General features: G+C 45.3%; 1 protein-coding gene across 2 annotated transcripts in view; it reads right to left on the bottom strand.

Annotated features, from left to right (window-relative positions):
• Positions 1–17,322, bottom strand: part of LOC124126300 (broad substrate specificity ATP-binding cassette transporter ABCG2-like) — a 47,280-nt gene that overhangs the window by 6,247 nt on the left and 23,711 nt on the right. For both annotated transcript variants that reach the window (XM_048392106.1, XM_048392105.1), the window contains exons 6-15: positions 17,053–17,210; positions 16,476–16,627; positions 15,134–15,235; positions 9,318–9,378; positions 8,842–8,950; positions 8,647–8,712; positions 8,240–8,325; positions 2,895–2,984; positions 2,641–2,765; positions 244–398 (exon numbers count right to left, since the gene is read on the bottom strand). In XM_048392106.1, coding sequence (XP_048248063.1) covers positions 244–398; positions 2,641–2,765; positions 2,895–2,984; positions 8,240–8,325; positions 8,647–8,712; positions 8,842–8,950; positions 9,318–9,378; positions 15,134–15,235; positions 16,476–16,627; positions 17,053–17,210 — 1,104 coding nt within the window. The remainder of the gene's footprint in view (positions 1–243; positions 399–2,640; positions 2,766–2,894; positions 2,985–8,239; positions 8,326–8,646; positions 8,713–8,841; positions 8,951–9,317; positions 9,379–15,133; positions 15,236–16,475; positions 16,628–17,052; positions 17,211–17,322) is intronic.

Below are 17,322 nucleotides of genomic sequence, written 5' to 3'. Positions count from 1 at the left end.
GTGAGGAGCACATTATACACATACCTCTTTAAAATACAACAACATCATCATAAAGTTACACAGTCCTGTGTCATGAAGTCACACTGAGTTATGAAGTGTGAGTGAGTATGTCTTTACACCCCTTTCAGCAATATTCCAGCAATATCATAGCAGGGGACACCAGAAATGGGATCCACGTGTGACAAGCGAACACTTTAACCACTAGACTACCCTACCACCCCTGGGGTGTCAAGAAGTACTCACCATCATAAAGACAAAGCAGAGTGAGATGAGGATGTTGGCAACAGCTCGGACCTGGATGCTGGCACTGATTGCAAACGCCAGACTCGTGGCCGACAATGTCGTCAAGAACAGGTTCAGAAGGAAGAAAAAAAAATGACTTGCACCATTTTTAAATCCTGAAAATTAAATTTTGTGCAGGTAAATGACACAGCTGAGGCTGAGGAGGTAACATTTGATTAAACTGAGACACTTACAACCTTTCCCTAACACTTGACAATCCAAGATGGCCTTAAATAAAATGTTTCTCTTTGTATTCAGCAATGTATGTACATTCTCAGCAAAACAGAAGATCAAGTACTTTTTAATGTTATCCAATAAATCTTATTTACAATGATTTTCAGGATATCCAACTTACAAGATGGAAGAGAATGGCCATGTTCAAGTGAAACAAAGACACTAATTCAGAACAGATCAATCAATTTGATGTTAATATAACCAGTATGATCCTTTGCAATGTTTCAAAACCACATCTGAACAGTTTTGCTGTCATCCTGCTACCATGACACAGTGTCCAGATTCAAGAAAAAAACAAGGGTAATTTGATATCATCTAATAATTCTGTTTAATCTCATGGTGTATTTCTTACCTCTAAGACCCAGTCCAAAGATATATACTGAACAACAAAAGTTCCTGTGACATTGAATAAGATTTAATGCAAAGTTATGTTTTTTACCAAATCTGAAACAATTTCAGTTTGCAACAGATAAAAGACTCCTGTAAGTGTTCAAATGGTTTAATTTGTCATACTGACTTCAGAAAATGCGTGATTTAATAAAAAAAACCATGAACATGCCCAAATGTCAATTTACAAATCAATAGCGTGTGTGTCCACCTCTGGTTGCAATGCAAACAACACATCTTCGTCTCATGCAATGGACCAGGTGTCACAAAAAGTCCTGTGGGATATCTGTTCATATCTGCTGGAGCATGTTTCGAATTTCCTGGAGTGTTTGTGGAACACGTGGTTGACGTCGAAGGCGACGATCCATCTTATCCCACATGTGCTCGATTAGTGAGAGATCAGGGGAGCGAGCCAGCCAGGGGATGACATTCATGTTGTTTTGTTGAAGAGAATCCTCAACAAGTCGAGTAATATGAGGCCGGGCATTGTCATGTTGAAAGGTAATGCCTGGGCCATGACGATGCAATAACGGTAGAACAACAGGGCCAATGATCTTGTCGCGGTAGCACTGTCCATTGAGATTTCCCTCTACCACTATCAAACGGGTCCTCTGTCTTGCTGTAATCCCACCCCATACCATAACGCAGCCACCCCCGAACCGATCTTCCTTCATGACACAATGATTGACGTAACGTTCACCTCGACGTAGGTACACTCGAATCCGTCCATCGCTGTGGCCGAGGTGAAAACGAGACTCATCACTGAATAGAACTTGTCCCCACTGCATGGCCGTCCAGTGTAGATGCTGTCTGCACCACTGTAGACGTGCTTGATGGTGGTTTCCTGGCAAAATTGAATGTCTGGCGGGTCCTCTGGCAACAATCCCTGCACATCTGAGGCGATGACGTACGGTTTATGAACATATTCGTCGAAGGCCAGGGATGCTTCTTGCAGTCACTGTTGCTGGCTGGAATCGATTTCTTAGGTGTGTTGTTTGCATCCAGTTGTCTTGTCGATTATTGGTTACGCGTGGCCTACCACTCCGAGGATGGTCTCTGACTGCATTCGTCTGTTGCCAACGTAGCAATAAACACCAAATGGTGTTTCTGTGGACGTTAAATTGTCTTGCAATATCACGTTGACTCGATCATGCTTCAAGCATACCAATGGCTCGCAGACGCTCATTTTCGGACAGGCGTCGCATTTTGTCATGTTGAATAATTGCGTAATTTTGTTGTTTTTCTGAGTGGTTGTTTCTTGATTCCATACATGTACTACAATATTGAAAACCAAACTTTACTTGTTTGAAAAATACACTAAAATATTGGTGTCACAGGAACTTTTGGTGTTGAGTATATTACATATCTGTAACAGCTATGCTGTTATCCTGCTTATGACAGACAGATTTCAGAATAGCAAGGGGTTGAAAGAAATAAATCCAATTTTCCAAATTTTGTGTGTTTTTAAGCTTAGAACTTAATATGGAACGCTTTAAGATAGAGACACTCTTCAAAATGTCAGAGCACTATTTCCTACAGTTTTCGTTCTTATCCCGTTTGAGCAGACAGGACACAAGGTCAGAACCACTTCCTATACCCCTCCCACTTTATGGCAGCAGTGTCTCAAGCGGGCCAAGAAATTGTTTTAGTTGCTCCAATGTCAATGTCTCAGGTAATGTGTGGATGTGATCAGACAAATAGGCATGCACATTTCTAGGGCAACAATTGAGTACTGACCAATGAGCCAGTACACGACTGAGCTGAAGACCGCCGTAGGCACCAGTCTCATGGGGACAAGATCGCAGAACACCTTGGCCAGGAAGAATGACGACACTCGGTAGAAGCCGCTCACATTCTCATGCCTGTCGGACACAAACTTCAATACTGTGACAACTTGAACAAGCAACTCATTCATCAGAGCCTGCGCTCTCTTAACAAATACTTTCCTTATGACAAAAACTGTTGATGATTCTACATAAATAGAAACTCACATGAACATAGATCTCTCACGAAGGAATATTTCTACAGCTGACAGGTTACCAAATATCTGATTCATCACCATGAAGAAAAAGGCTCCAACTCTGAAACAAATGAGAAAGATGTTTACAGTGAGTTTGTGAATGTCCACATAATTGAGAAATCATGCTGGAAGGCTCAGTGTCCCACTGCAATATATTACCTACACTGTCAAGGCTCAGTGGCCCACTGCAATATATGACCTACACCATGAAGGCTCAGTGTCCCACTGCAATATATGACCTAAACCATGAAGGCTCAGTGTCCCACTGCAATATATAACCTACACTGTCAAGGCTCAGTGTCCCACTGCAATACATGACTTACACCATGAAGGCTCAGTGTCCCACTGCAATATATGACCTACACTGTCAAGGTTCAGTGTCCCACTGCAATACATGACCTACATCATGAAGGCTCAGTGTCCCACTGCAATATATGACCTACACCATGAAGGCTCAGTGGCCCACTGCAATACATGACCTTCACTGTCAAGGCTCAGTGTTCCCCTGCAATACATGACCTACACTGTCAAGGCTCAGTGTCCCACTGCAATATATGACCAACACCATGAAGGTTCAGTGTCCCATCACAATATATGACCTACACTGTCAAGGCTCAGTGTCCCACTGCAATACATGACCTCAACTGTCAAGGCTCAGTGTCCCACTGCAATATATGAACTACACCAACAAGGCTCAGTGTCCCACTGCAATACATGACCTTCACTGTCAAGGCTCAATGTCCCCCTGCAATACATGACCTACACTGTCAAGGCTCAGTGTCCCACTGCAATATATGACCTACACCATGAAGGTTCAGTGTCCCACAACAATATATGACCTCAACTGTCAAGGCTCAGTGTCCCACTGCAATATATGACCTCAACTGTCAAGGCTCAGTGTCCCACTGCAATATATGACCTACACCATGAAGGTTCAGTGTCCCACTGCAATATATGACCTACACCATGAAGGTTCAGTGGTCCACTGCAATACATGACCTTCACTGTCAAGGCTCAGTGTCCCACTGCAATATATGACCTACACCATGAAGGTTCAGTGGTCCACTGCAATACATGACCTTCACTGTCAAGGCTCAGTGTCCCACTGCAATATATGACCTTCACCATGAAGGTTCAGTGTCCCACTGCAATATATGACCTCAACTGTCAAGGCTCAGTGTCCCACTGCAATATATGACCTCAACTGTCAAGGCTCAGTGTCCCACTGCAATATATGAACTACACCAACAAGGCTCAGTGTCCCACTGCAATATATGACCAACACCATGAAGGTTCAGTGTCCCACCACAATATATGACCTACACTGTCAAGGCTCAGTGTCCCCCTGCAATATATGAACTACACCAACAAGGCTCAGGGTCCCACTGCAATATATGACCTACACCATGAAGGTTCAGTGTCCCACCGCAATATATGACCTACACCAACAAGGCTCAGTGTCCCACTGCAATATATGACCTCAACTGTCAAGGCTCAGTGTCCCACTGCAATATATGACCTACACCATGAAGGCTCAGTGGCCCACTGCAATATATGACCTAAACTGTCAAGGCTCAGTGTCCCCCTGCAATATGTGACCTACACTGTTAAGGCTCAGTGTCCCACTGCAATATATGACCTAAACTGTCAAGGCTCAGTGTCCCACTGCAATACATGACCTCAACTGTCAAGGCTCAGTGTCCCACTGCAATATCTGACCTACACCATGAAGGCTCAGTGTCCCACTGCAATATATGACCTACACCATGAAGGCTCAGTGGCCCACTGCAATACATGACCTTCACTGTCAAGGCTCAATGTCCCCCTGCAATACATGACCTACACTGTCAAGGCTCAGTGTCCCACTGCAATATATGACCTACACCATGAAGGTTCAGTGTCCCACCACAATATATGACCTCAACTGTCAAGGCTCAGTGTCCCACTGCAATATATGACCTCAACTGTCAAGGCTCAGTGTCCCACTGCAATATATGACCTACACCATGAAGGTTCAGTGTCCCACTGCAATATATGACCTACACCAAGAAGGTTCAGTGTCCCACTGCAATACATGACCTTCACTGTCAAGGCTCAGTGTCCCACTGCAATATATGACCTTCACTGTCAAGGCTCAGTGTCCCACTGCAATACATGACCTCAACTGTCAAGGCTCAGTGTCCCACTGCAATATATGACCTTCACTGTCAAGGCTCAGTGTCCCACTGCAATACATGACCTCAACTGTCAAGGCTCAGTGTCCCACTGCAATATACTACCTACACCATGAAGGTTCAGTGTCCCACTGCAATATATGACCTACACCATGAAGGTTCAGTGGCCCACTGCAATACATGACCTTCACTGTCAAGGCTCAGTGTCCCACTGCAATATATATGACCTTCACCATGAAGGTTCAGTGTCCCACCACAATATATGACCTCAACTGTCAAGGCTCAGTGTCCCACTGCAATATATGACCTCAACTGTCAAGGCTCAGTGTCCCACCGCAATATATGACCTACACCAACAAGGCTCAGTGTCCCACCGCAATATATGACCTACATTGTCAAGGCTCAGTGTCCCACTGCAATATATGACCTACACCATGAAGGTTCAGTGGCCCACTGCAATACATGACCTTCACTGTCAAGGCTCAGTGTCCCCCTGCAATACATGACCTACACTGTCAAGGCTCAGTGTCCCACTGCAATATATGACCTACACCATGAAGGTTCAGTGTCCCACCACAATATATGACCTACACTGTCAAGGCTCAGTGTCCCACTGCAATATATGACCTAAAGTGTCAAGGCTCAGTGTCCCACTGCAATATATGAACTACACCAACAAGGCTCAGTGTCCCACTGCAATATATGACCAACACCATGAAGGTTCAGTGTCCCACCACAATATATGACCTACACTGTCAAGGCTCAGTGTCCCCCTGCAATATATGAACTACACCAACAAGGCTCAGTGTCCCACTGCAATATATGACCTACATCATGAAGGTTCAGTGTCCCACCGCAATATATGACCTACACCAACAAGGCTCAGTGTCCCACCGCAATATATGACCTCAACTGTCAAGGCTCAGTGTCCCACTGCAATATATGACCTACACCATGAAGGCTCAGTGGCCTACTGCAATATATGACCTACACCAACAAGGCTCAGTGTCCCACTGCAATATATGACCTACACTGCCAAGGAGCAGTGTCCCACTGCAATATATGACCTACACCATGAAGGTTCAGTGTCCCACCACAATATATGACCTACACCAACAAGGCTCAGTGTCCCACCGCAATATATGACCTACACTGTCAAGGCTCAGTGTCCCACTGCAATATATGACCTACACTGTCAAGGCTCAGTGTCACACTGCAATATATGACCTACACTGCCAAGGAGCAGTGTCACACTGCAATATATGACCTACACCATGAAGGTTCAGTGTCCCACCGCAATATATGACCTACACTGTCAAGGCTCAGTGTCCCCCTGCAATATATGACCTACACTGTCAAGGCTCAGTGTCCCACTGCAATATATGACCTACACTGCCAAGGAGCAGTGTCCCACTGCAATATATGACCTACACCATGAAGGTTCAGTGTCCCACCGCAATATATGACCTACACCAACAAGGCTCAGTGTCCCACCGCAATATATGACCTACACTGTCAAGGCTCAGTGTCCCCCTGCAATATATGACCTACACTGTCAAGGCTCAGTGTCCCACTGCAATATATGACCTACACTGTCAAGGCTCAGTGTCCCACTGCAATATATGACCTACACTGTCAAGGCTCAGTGTCCCACTGCAATATATGACCTACACTGTCAAGGCTCAGTGTCCCACTGCAATATATGACCTACACTGTCAAGGCTCAGTGTCCCACTGCAATATATGACCTACACCATCAAGGCTCAGTGTCCCACTGCAATATATGACGTACACTGTCAAGGCTCAGTGTCCCACTGCAATATATGACCTACACTGTCAAGGCTCAGTGTCCCACTGCAATATATGACCTACACCATCAAGGCTCAGTGTCCCACTGCAATATATGACCTACACTGTCAAGGCTCAGTGTCCCACTGCAATATATGACCTACACTGTCAAGGCTCAGTGGCCCACTGCAATATATGACCTACACCATCAAGGCTCAGTGTCCCACTGCAATATATGACCTTCACCATGAAGGTTCAGTGTCCCACTGCAATATATGACCTACACCATGAAGGCTCAGTGTCCCACTGCAATATATGACCTACACTGTCAAGGCTCATTGTCCCACTGCAATATATGACCTACACCATCAAGGCTCAGTGTCCCACTGCAATATATGACCTACACCATGAAGGTTCAGTGTCCCACTGCAATATATGACCTACACCATCAAGGCTCAGTGTCCCACTGCAATATATGACCTACACCATGAAGGCTCAGTGTCCCACTGCAATATATGACCTACACCAACAAGGCTCAGTGGCCCACTGCAATATATGACCTACACCAACAAGGCTCAGTGTCCCACTGCAATATATGACCTACACCATGAAGGTTCAGTGTCCCACTGCAATATATGACCTACACCATGAAGGTTCAGTGTCCCACTGCAATATATGACCTACACCATGAAGGTTCAGTGTCCCACTGCAATATATGACCTACACCAACAAGGCTCAGTGGCCCACTGCAATATATGACCTACACCAACAAGGCTCAGTGTCCCACTGCAATATATGACCTACACCATGAAGGTTCAGTGTCCCACTGCAATATATGACCTACACCAACAAGGCTCAGTGGCCCACTGCAATATATGACCTACACCATCAAGGCTCAGTGGCCCACTGCAATATATGACCTACACCAACAAGGCTTAGTGGCCCACTGCAATATATGACCTACACCATCAAGGCTCAGTGTCCCACTGCAATATATGACCTACACCATCAAGGCTCAGTGGCCCACTGCAATATATGACCTACACCAACAAGGCTTAGTGGCCCACTGCAATATATGACCTACACCATCAAGGCTCAGTGGCCCACTGCAATATATGACCTACACCAACAAGGCTTAGTGGCCCACTGCAATATATGACCTACACTGCCAAGGCTCAGTGTCCCACCGCAATATATGACCTACACTGCCAAGGCTCAGTGTCCCACTGCAATATATGAACTACACTGCCAAGGCTCAGTGTCCCACTGCAATATATGACCTACACTGCCAAGGCTCAGTGTCCCACTGCAATATATGACCTACACCATGAAGGCTCAGTCCTACAACAACACACCTGTTCTGTATTCCCGAGCCTGCAGAGGTGTCCAGCTGGAAATACACAGCTCCAACAATGATGGCAAACAACAGCATCATGAATACCTGAAAACCAAGTCACATCTTCCTTTAATTTGCCACCACAATAAGCGTAACAGATGAAATTGGACAAAACAAAATATGATGTTATTTGACATGTACGAACACACCCAAAGAACAGTTGATGTGAGCAAGTGTAGGAATCCTGATGGCCATGCTCACTCACGAGAGTTGCCATGTTTCTCACAAATTTGGTGCTGTATTTGAGGCAGGATTTGAGAAGGATCAATCCTAAATAGAATCCTCTCGAAGAAACCAGGTAGTATACACATACCTATATGGAAGGCTTCCATTTCACTGAAGGAATTATCATAACATCTAACTAACCTGCATCATGGCTGCATGTGGATTCCTGAGAATGTTCCGTAGTGTCCGGCCAGCTACAACAACAAACTGAAAGAGAATTTTTCATTCAGTTTTCTTATCACTTTTTAATCTATAAATCTGTTGTGTAATATATTCTGTCTGTGTGATATTGGTGAACATGATGTGAAAGTAGGGGCAAAAGTTGTCTCCCTGTACCTGTTGTAGGAATGAGGTGGCGTACTCCACTCTCTCCATGCGGACAACACCGCCGTTCTTTGCCTCCTCCTTGAACTGGTCGTAGACTGGCTGCACCTCCATCATCAACCTGGCAACACCAACCAGCAGCCATATACAGTCTCAGCATACCTTAACATGACAGTGCATGCTTTAGAGATGGACCATGATTGGGAAGAGAATTCATTGTTCATACAAACTTAAGCCACACAATGATAAAGCTATACAAGGCTAAAAGTAAGACCCAGTGTCAACAGCCAAACTAACCACTTGCACACACTCATGGTCTTGTCAACGTTTTCAGGAAGGTTTACGGCATTTCCACATCTGTGAGAACCTTGGACAAAGGTTGGTTGTAGGCTTCGGGACACTACTGTTAGAACAAGCAATTGACAAACACATTCTGCTATCGGGGAGACAAGTCTTTTGTGACTAATGCAATACAACACAATACTAACTCTTTATTCCATCTGGATTTTCTGAAGCCATCAGCTAGTGTCTGGTTGACAGTCACCTCTTCTGTAAACAAGAAATAGTCAGATGTATTCATATATTCAGGAATGTGAAATCTCCACAGAAACTGGGAAACTCATTTTTTTTTAAACAGTAGTCTTTGGGAAAAATCATCTTCCGTATAGAAATATCATCAAAGGATTGTCCTGTTTTCGATCAGAGTTTTCAGCATCATACGAGTGGTGTTCATTAAAGATCTCCCCTAAACCACTTACGGTGAAATTACACATGTGTAATGATACATGTATCTATGGGTTATGTCTGAATTTGCAGCACCGAACTATTAATCTTACCACTTTTACAGGTGTTATGATCGAGTAGGGTGTGACAATGGAGCCAGTAGAATACCGAGCAGTGATTAGGTTTTTATATATGAGTGAGTGAGTGAGTGAGTTGGGTTTAACGCCGCTTTTAACATTATTCCAGTTATATCACGGCGTGTCAGCTTAATGTGGGAGGAAAGCCCGAAGTGATGCAGGTCTAAGACGTTTACCACTTCGGTGAAACCCACGAGCACGGGTATGGTGCTGACAAACCTAGAAACATAATCGGGGCGAACAGGGATTCGAACCCACAATCATAGGTTTCTGGCGTGCCCAAGGGACGCAACTCTGCACAGCGAATCGCAGCGCCTTAGACGACTATGCCACCCGTGCCCCCTTTTATATTTGAAAGGTCGCACACCAAAAGAAACTTTCGATGAAATGAAAGCAACTTATGGGGAAGATGCTCCATCATATGACGTTGTTAAACACTGGCATCGCCAGTTTAAGTGTGGTCGGACATCTGTGGAAACAGCTGCCATTCCTGGTCGCCCCCATTCAGCCATTGATGAGGACACTATCCATCAAGTGGAGACCGCCATTTTGGCAGACCGACGTATAACTGTTCGCCAGTTAGCACAAGATGTCAAGATCAGTGTAGGGTCTGTGGGAAAAAATCATCCATGACAATTTGAACATGCATAAGGTGTCTGCACGATGGATTCCGAGGTTGCTCATACCTTTCCAAAAGCAGGAACGAGTCAATTGCTCAAAGGATCTTTTGGACATGTGCCAAAAAAAACAGGCAAACTTTTTTGACAGACTTATCACACAGGATGAAACGTGGGTCCATCACTATGATCCTGAGACTAAAGTTCAGGCGATGCAATGGAAGCATGTGGAGTCACCTCCCCAAAAGAAGGCACGTGTCCAACCCTCTGCAGGCAAGGTCATGCTCACGGTGTTTTGGGACCAGCACAGAGTAGTGATGATGGATTTCTTTGCAAAGGGTACCACAATTACAGGAGCTTATTATGCTTCACTGCTGCGGAAATTGCGGGACGCTATCAAGCTTAAGAGGCGTGACATGCTGACCAAGGGTGTCCGTCTCCTGCAAGACAATGCTCCAGTACACAACTCTCATGTTGCACAGACAGAAGCACGGTCCTGTGGCTATGAAATCCTTGTACATCCTCCTTACTCTCCTGACCTTGCACCAACTGACTTCCACCTCTTTCCAACCATGAAGTCATTTTTGAAGGGAAAACGTTTCACAGATGATGAAACACTGATTTCTGAAGTCAAGTCCTGGTTTGAGACGCAAAATGAGGGCTTTTACAAGCGAGGTCTCCATAGTTGCATAAAACGATGGGAGAAGTGTGTAACTCTTTGTGGTTCCTATGTGGAGAAAGACTAATACCTATGCCAAGTTTCATTCCACTAGGTCCATCGGAAGTGGGTCAGGGGAAATCTTTAATGAACACCCTTGTATATATGCCTTTACTATTATTCATGACAATACTATCGTCAGATCATAGGTTTTCGGACATCATACGTTTTCTATAACGAATACTTGCACTATAACATAGGGTGTGGCATCACACAGAAATTGTAAATAGCGAGAAAACTATGAATGTTACTTCAGCATCCCAAAACCCATAACACAGGGATATATGTTGTATTGATGTCTTATGTTTATAAAGGTGTTTTGTTTTTAAACAACAGGTAAGTAAGTACATGGTAAGTTTTGCTTCAACATGGGGAAATGGTCAGACATTGCACGCTTGTGACAGTTGTCCTTGTGTCTGGGGGATGGGGGGGGGGCAGTATTGCTCCCCGACCTGGCTGGTGCACGGAAGCTATTCCTCATTTTTTAAAAGTACTGATTTAACTTTGAAATTTTTACTGCACCCGCCATCTTTATATAGTTGACTTGACTTTTGCCACTGACTTATTACATTTCATGTTGTGAATGTTGTCCAAACTGCACGAAATTGCTTAAAATGCAATCAAATGTTTAAAAATTCCAGAAGCCAGTCAGCAGCTGGAGCTACTTCCTGTATGTGTAGTTGACAAACACATTCCTCCACAACACAACACAAATCCTTGGATGCAAAGTGAGCAGGGAGCCTCATCTTCAGCCATCACAGACACACACACACCTGATACTAGCATCTTTATTATTATCCAGTTACAATATCCACTATGTGTTTCACAAGTGTATATTTTCTTCAAATGTGTGGGGTCATCGTATAGGGCACCCCAGTTTGCTGTTCAGAGTTCCAGGTCTCAGTTGTGCCAGAATCAGACTGATGCTGATATTCCAGATTTGCCCTGGTTATGTTTCTTGGTTTGACAGCACCATACCTGTACTGGTGGCTTCCACTCAAGTGGAAAACGTATAGGACCTGCATCCCCTCGAGCCAATCTCATTAAAATAAAATCTTAGTCTCGCTACTGCAAAACAAAGATCTGAGGACGTCCCATTACATGTCAGAACAACCTTTCATCCAACCAATCAGAGCATTGCTCAACAGATCAGGAAAGTGACAATCGTATTGTGTTTTCTGATCATGCAACCTCGAAAAATTTAACAGAGGGTTTTCCTAATGACGGTCTAGGCCATCTATTAGCCCTTCAAGAATGTTCTTTTGTTCAGTTTTCAAATTTTTAATTGAGAATTTGTCAAAGTATGTTTTGAAGCATAGTCGCCAGTTTGAAACTAGTTTGAAAGATGCTTTCGAATTGGCTAATGTCGACTTCTTGTCAGTCATTTCATTGGTCGGTCAAAATTTGCAAAAAGGTCAGTCTGATGTGACACGTATTTGGATGTCCTCAGATCTTTGTTTAGCTATAGTAAGAACAAAGATCTTATTTTAAAGAGATTGCACCTCAGGCGTTCTTCCCACATTAATTGACAACCATGGCATAATTGAAATACTGTTCCAACAAAGCATCATAGCCACAACTCACTCACTCTTTGGGTGTGAAGGTTATAGAGTAACAGCCCATTCGAGACTTACTGTGTTTCAAATATGGATTGATACATAAATTTTTTAAATCACAATAACGATCCCTACAATTCACATGAACTCAGTGCCAGACAGCCAGACAAGTGCCTGATACAAACCTGTGTCAACGAGGATCAGTTGCACATGGAATTAGTTCCATCCCGAACAAATATTGCCAGTGTCAATGTATCATGGACAATTTTTCATAGTATAATCTGATCCATGGGAATAATAGTACAAAGGAAGAATTTCACTACAGAAACAGATATTATTTGATGACAGTAGCCTTATGGGGTGAGAACTGGTCTATATAAACCCCCAATGCCTGCAACACTAGGAAGACATCTGTAACTGCCACACCACCAGTCAGCTGCCACACCACAAGTCAGCCAGTCAGCTGCCACACAACCAGTCAGCTGTCACACAACCAGTCAGCCAGTCAGCTGCCACACAACCAGTCAGCTGTCACACAACCAGTCAGCCAGTCAGCTGCCACACAACCAGTCAGCTGTCACACCACCAGTCAGCTGCAACACCACCAGTCAGCTGTCACACCACCAGTCAGCTGCCACACCACCAGTCAGCTGTCACACCACCAGTCAGCTGCCACACCACCAGTCAGCTGCCACACCACCAGTCAGCTGTCACACCACCAGTCAGCTGTCACACCACCAGTCAGCTGTCACACCACCAGTCAGCTGTCACACAACCAGTCAGCTGCCACACCACCAGTCAGCTGCCACACCACCAGTCAGCTGTCACACAACCAGTCAGTTGTCACACCACCAGTCAGCTGCCACACCACCAGTCAGTTGTCACACCACCAGTCAGCTGTCACACCACCAGTCAGCTGTCACACCACCAGTCAGCTGTCACACCACCAGTCAGCTGTCACACAACCAGTCAGCTGCCACACCACCAGTCAGCTGCCACACCACCAGTCAGCTGTCACACAACCAGTCAGTTGTCACACCACCAGTCAGCTGCCACACCACCAGTCAGTTGTCACACCACCAGGCAGCTGCCACACCACCAGTCAGCTGTCACACCACCAGTCAGCTGTCACACAACCAGTCAGCTGCCACACAACCAGTCAGCTGTCACACCACCAGTCAGCTGCCACAAAACCAGTCAGCTACCACACAACCAGTCAGCTGTCACACAACCAGTCAGCTGCCACACCACCAGTCAGCTGTCACACAACCAGTCAGCTGCCACACAACCAGTCAGCTGTCACACAACCAGTCAGCTGTCACACAACCAGTCAGCTGCCACACAACCAGTCAGCTGCAACACAACCAGTCAGTTGTCACACCACCAGTCAGCTGTCACACAACCAGTCAGCTGCCACACAACCAGTCAGCTGTCACACAACCAGTCAGCTGCCACACAACCAGTCAGCTGCCACACCACCAGTCAGCTGTCACACAACCAGTCAGCTGCCACACAACCAGTCAGCCAGTCAGCTGCCACACAACCAGTCAGCTGTCACACAACCAGTCAGTTGTCACACAACCAGTCAGTTGTCACACAACCAGTCAGCTGCCACACAACCAGTCAGTTGTCACACAACCAGTCAGTTGTCACACAACCAGTCAGCTGCCACACAACCAGTCAGCTGCCACACAACCAGTCAGCTGCCACACAACCAGTCAGTTGTCACACCACCAGTCAGTTGTCACACAACCGGTCAGCTGTCACACAGCCAGTCAGCTGCCACACAACCAGTCAGTTGTCACACCACCAGTCAGCTGCCACACCACCAGTCAGCTGCCACACCACCAGTCAGCTGTCACACAACCAGTCAGCTGTCACACAACCAGTCAGCTGCCACACCACCAGTCAGCTGTCACACAACCAGTCAGCTGCCACACCACCAGTCAGCTGCCACACAACCAGTCAGCTGTCACACAACCAGTCAGCTGCCACACCACCAGTCAGCTGTCACACCACCAGTCAGCTGTCACACCACCAGTCAGCTGTCACACAACCAGTCAGCTGCCACACCACCAGTCAGCTGTCACACCACCAGTCAGCTGCCACACCACCAGTCAGCTGCCACACCACCAGTCAGCTGTCACACAACCAGTCAGCTGCCACACAACCAGTCAGCTGCCACACAACCAGTCAGCTGTCACACCACCAGTCAGCTGCCACACAACCAGTCAGCCAGTCAGCTGCCACACAACCAGTCAGCTGTCACACAACCAGTCAGCTGCCACACAACCAGTCAGCTGTCACACCACCAGTCAGCTGTCACACAACTAGTCAGCTGCCACACCACCAGTCAGCCAGTCAGCTGTCACACAACCAGTCAGTTGTCACACAACCGGTCAGCTGCCACACCACCAGTCAGCTGTCACACAACCAGTCAGCTGCCACACCACCAGTCAGCCAGTCAGCTGTCACACAACCAGTCAGCTGCCACACCACCAGTCAGCTGCCACACCACCAGTCAGCCAGTCAGCCAGTCAGCCGCTTCACTACCTTCTACTCCCTTGTCCTCCACTGGCAGCACACATGTGGCGTCGCCATTGATGACGTCCAGGAAGAAGTCAGGAGGGTTGTTGTGTTCCTCACAGATGTAACCTGGCAACAGACACATTCAACAAACTGAGCATCAAATTGCACTTTGTAATCATTTAAATTAAGGCATCTTAACATTGATGATTTGGAAGATATTATTACCATGATCTTGGGCACAAAAATCATATGTAAACAGCTAAATAAACCCTGATGAAAAGACCAAGGGTAGGCAGACACAATGGTCAACTCTGTAAATACATGCAACAAACTACTGAAACAAACAACATTCACATTGCAATGAAAACGCAGTGCCTTGGCCGGTATTAAAAACAAAACCAGAATAGGTATTATAGTGACTGGAATAACACATGATCATGAAGATAACTGATAACATTTTAATATTTCCCTGTGTGAGAATGTACATCCAAGGGCAGTGTAACCCATCTTCCCGAGGAAATGGCGTTGACTGACTGTAAAAGTCCAGTTTCCACCCTTGCTGAACTAGGCTGGAATTTCTGGGCTCCATCATAGGGCCACAAGTGGTTATAACGAGTTATGTCCCTCCTAATGATCAATCATATTCCACCTCTCATATCACTTTCATTTGTTTAAACCAAATAGCGGCACCCAGTCAAGATCTATATTGTAATAAAACGGGTCTTACTTCTCGAAGTGCATCAAATCATTTGAGAAACGTTGATAAAAAAAATGTGAATATGTCTGTTGATGCTAAGTTGATGTTACACATGCAAATCCTGCAATCAACCAAAATTTGCATGGCAGTTTACAAACTGGATGTTGATTTCGTTATGCGATTTTGCAAAGACTTGTTAGTCCAGCCAAAATATATCTCCATAATTCCAGCCTATTTCGGCAAGGATGGAAACTGGCCTTTCATAGTCAGTTATCTCCCTTGCCTTGGGAGGGCACGGGTGACCCAGTCGTCGCGATTTGCTGTGCAGAGTTGCATCCCTTGGGCACATCAGAAACGTATGATTGTGGGTTCGAATCCCGGTTAACCTTGATTATGTTTCTAGGTTTGTCAGCACCATACCCGTGCTTGTGATTTTCACCAAATTGGTAAACGTCCGAGACCTGCATTACTTCGGGCTTTCCTCCCACATTAAGCAGACATGCTGTGATATAACTGGAATAATGTTAAAAGTGGCGTTAAACCCAACTCACTCACTCACTCACTCACTCGCTCCTTTGCCTTGGGAAAATAAGTGTAACCAGTCATCAACACTGTCCTATCTGCAGCAATGTGTCTCTATGTTGTCAACTATGAGAAATGGAAACTTACCCATTTCCCGGAAGAAGAGGAGAGATTCACTGGCCTGGCCATGGTAGACAGTTTCCCCCTGTGACAGCATCAGGAGCCGATCAAACTGCTTGAAGATGGAGTACCTTGGCTGATGGATTGAGAAGATGATCGTCCGTCCTCTCTGTGATATACTGACAAGCAAACAGCAGTAGCTGTAATCTTTCACACTTACTTTTTATATTTGATAAAACTTCAAAACAACTCCAAAATAAACTTTCAATTATGTCATATTAAAAAAGTAGAATACCTTCCCATGTTTCTAAATACCAGCCAGATAGATATACCATAGATACCCATAGATCTGTGAACTGACTTTTCAAAGACCATATTTACATAATAATCTGTGTATCAATATTGAAAATTAAAAGGCTGTAAGCCATTATACAGAGTTACAAAAACTGATGGCTTTAAAATCAATGTCCTCAATTCTCACTATCATCAAATTTCCCTGACAGTTAGCAGCCATGTTGGAGTGGCTGGGATTCAGGAACTCAGAGGAGTGCTTATTATTCCTGCTTCGTGCATTTATCTTAATGTGTTTCTATGATGGGAGTACCTCCTCAACATGTGGATGACAGCGTTAGCCGTGCTAGCATCCAGGCCTGTGGTTGGTTCGTCCAGGAACAGCACGGGAGGGGAGATGATCAGCTCCATACCGATGTTTGTTCGACGTCTTTCACCCCCTGACACCCCTCTCATGAATTCATTACCAACCTGAAAATCATAGCTTGTACATGGTATTATACAATCAGAACTCACAGTGAACACTTTTAATATCTAACTTGCAAAGTCAGTATCATAAATCAACATTTAACCTTGATTGATT

The sequence above is a fragment of the Haliotis rufescens genome, unplaced genomic scaffold (genome assembly GCF_023055435.1).
Source record: "Haliotis rufescens isolate VD_foot unplaced genomic scaffold, xgHalRufe1.0.p SCAF_11, whole genome shotgun sequence".
NCBI classification, from domain to species: Eukaryota; Metazoa; Mollusca; class Gastropoda; order Lepetellida; family Haliotidae; genus Haliotis; species Haliotis rufescens.
Note: the sequence above shows the minus strand (reverse complement) of the source record. Positions and strands in the feature narration are given on the sequence as shown.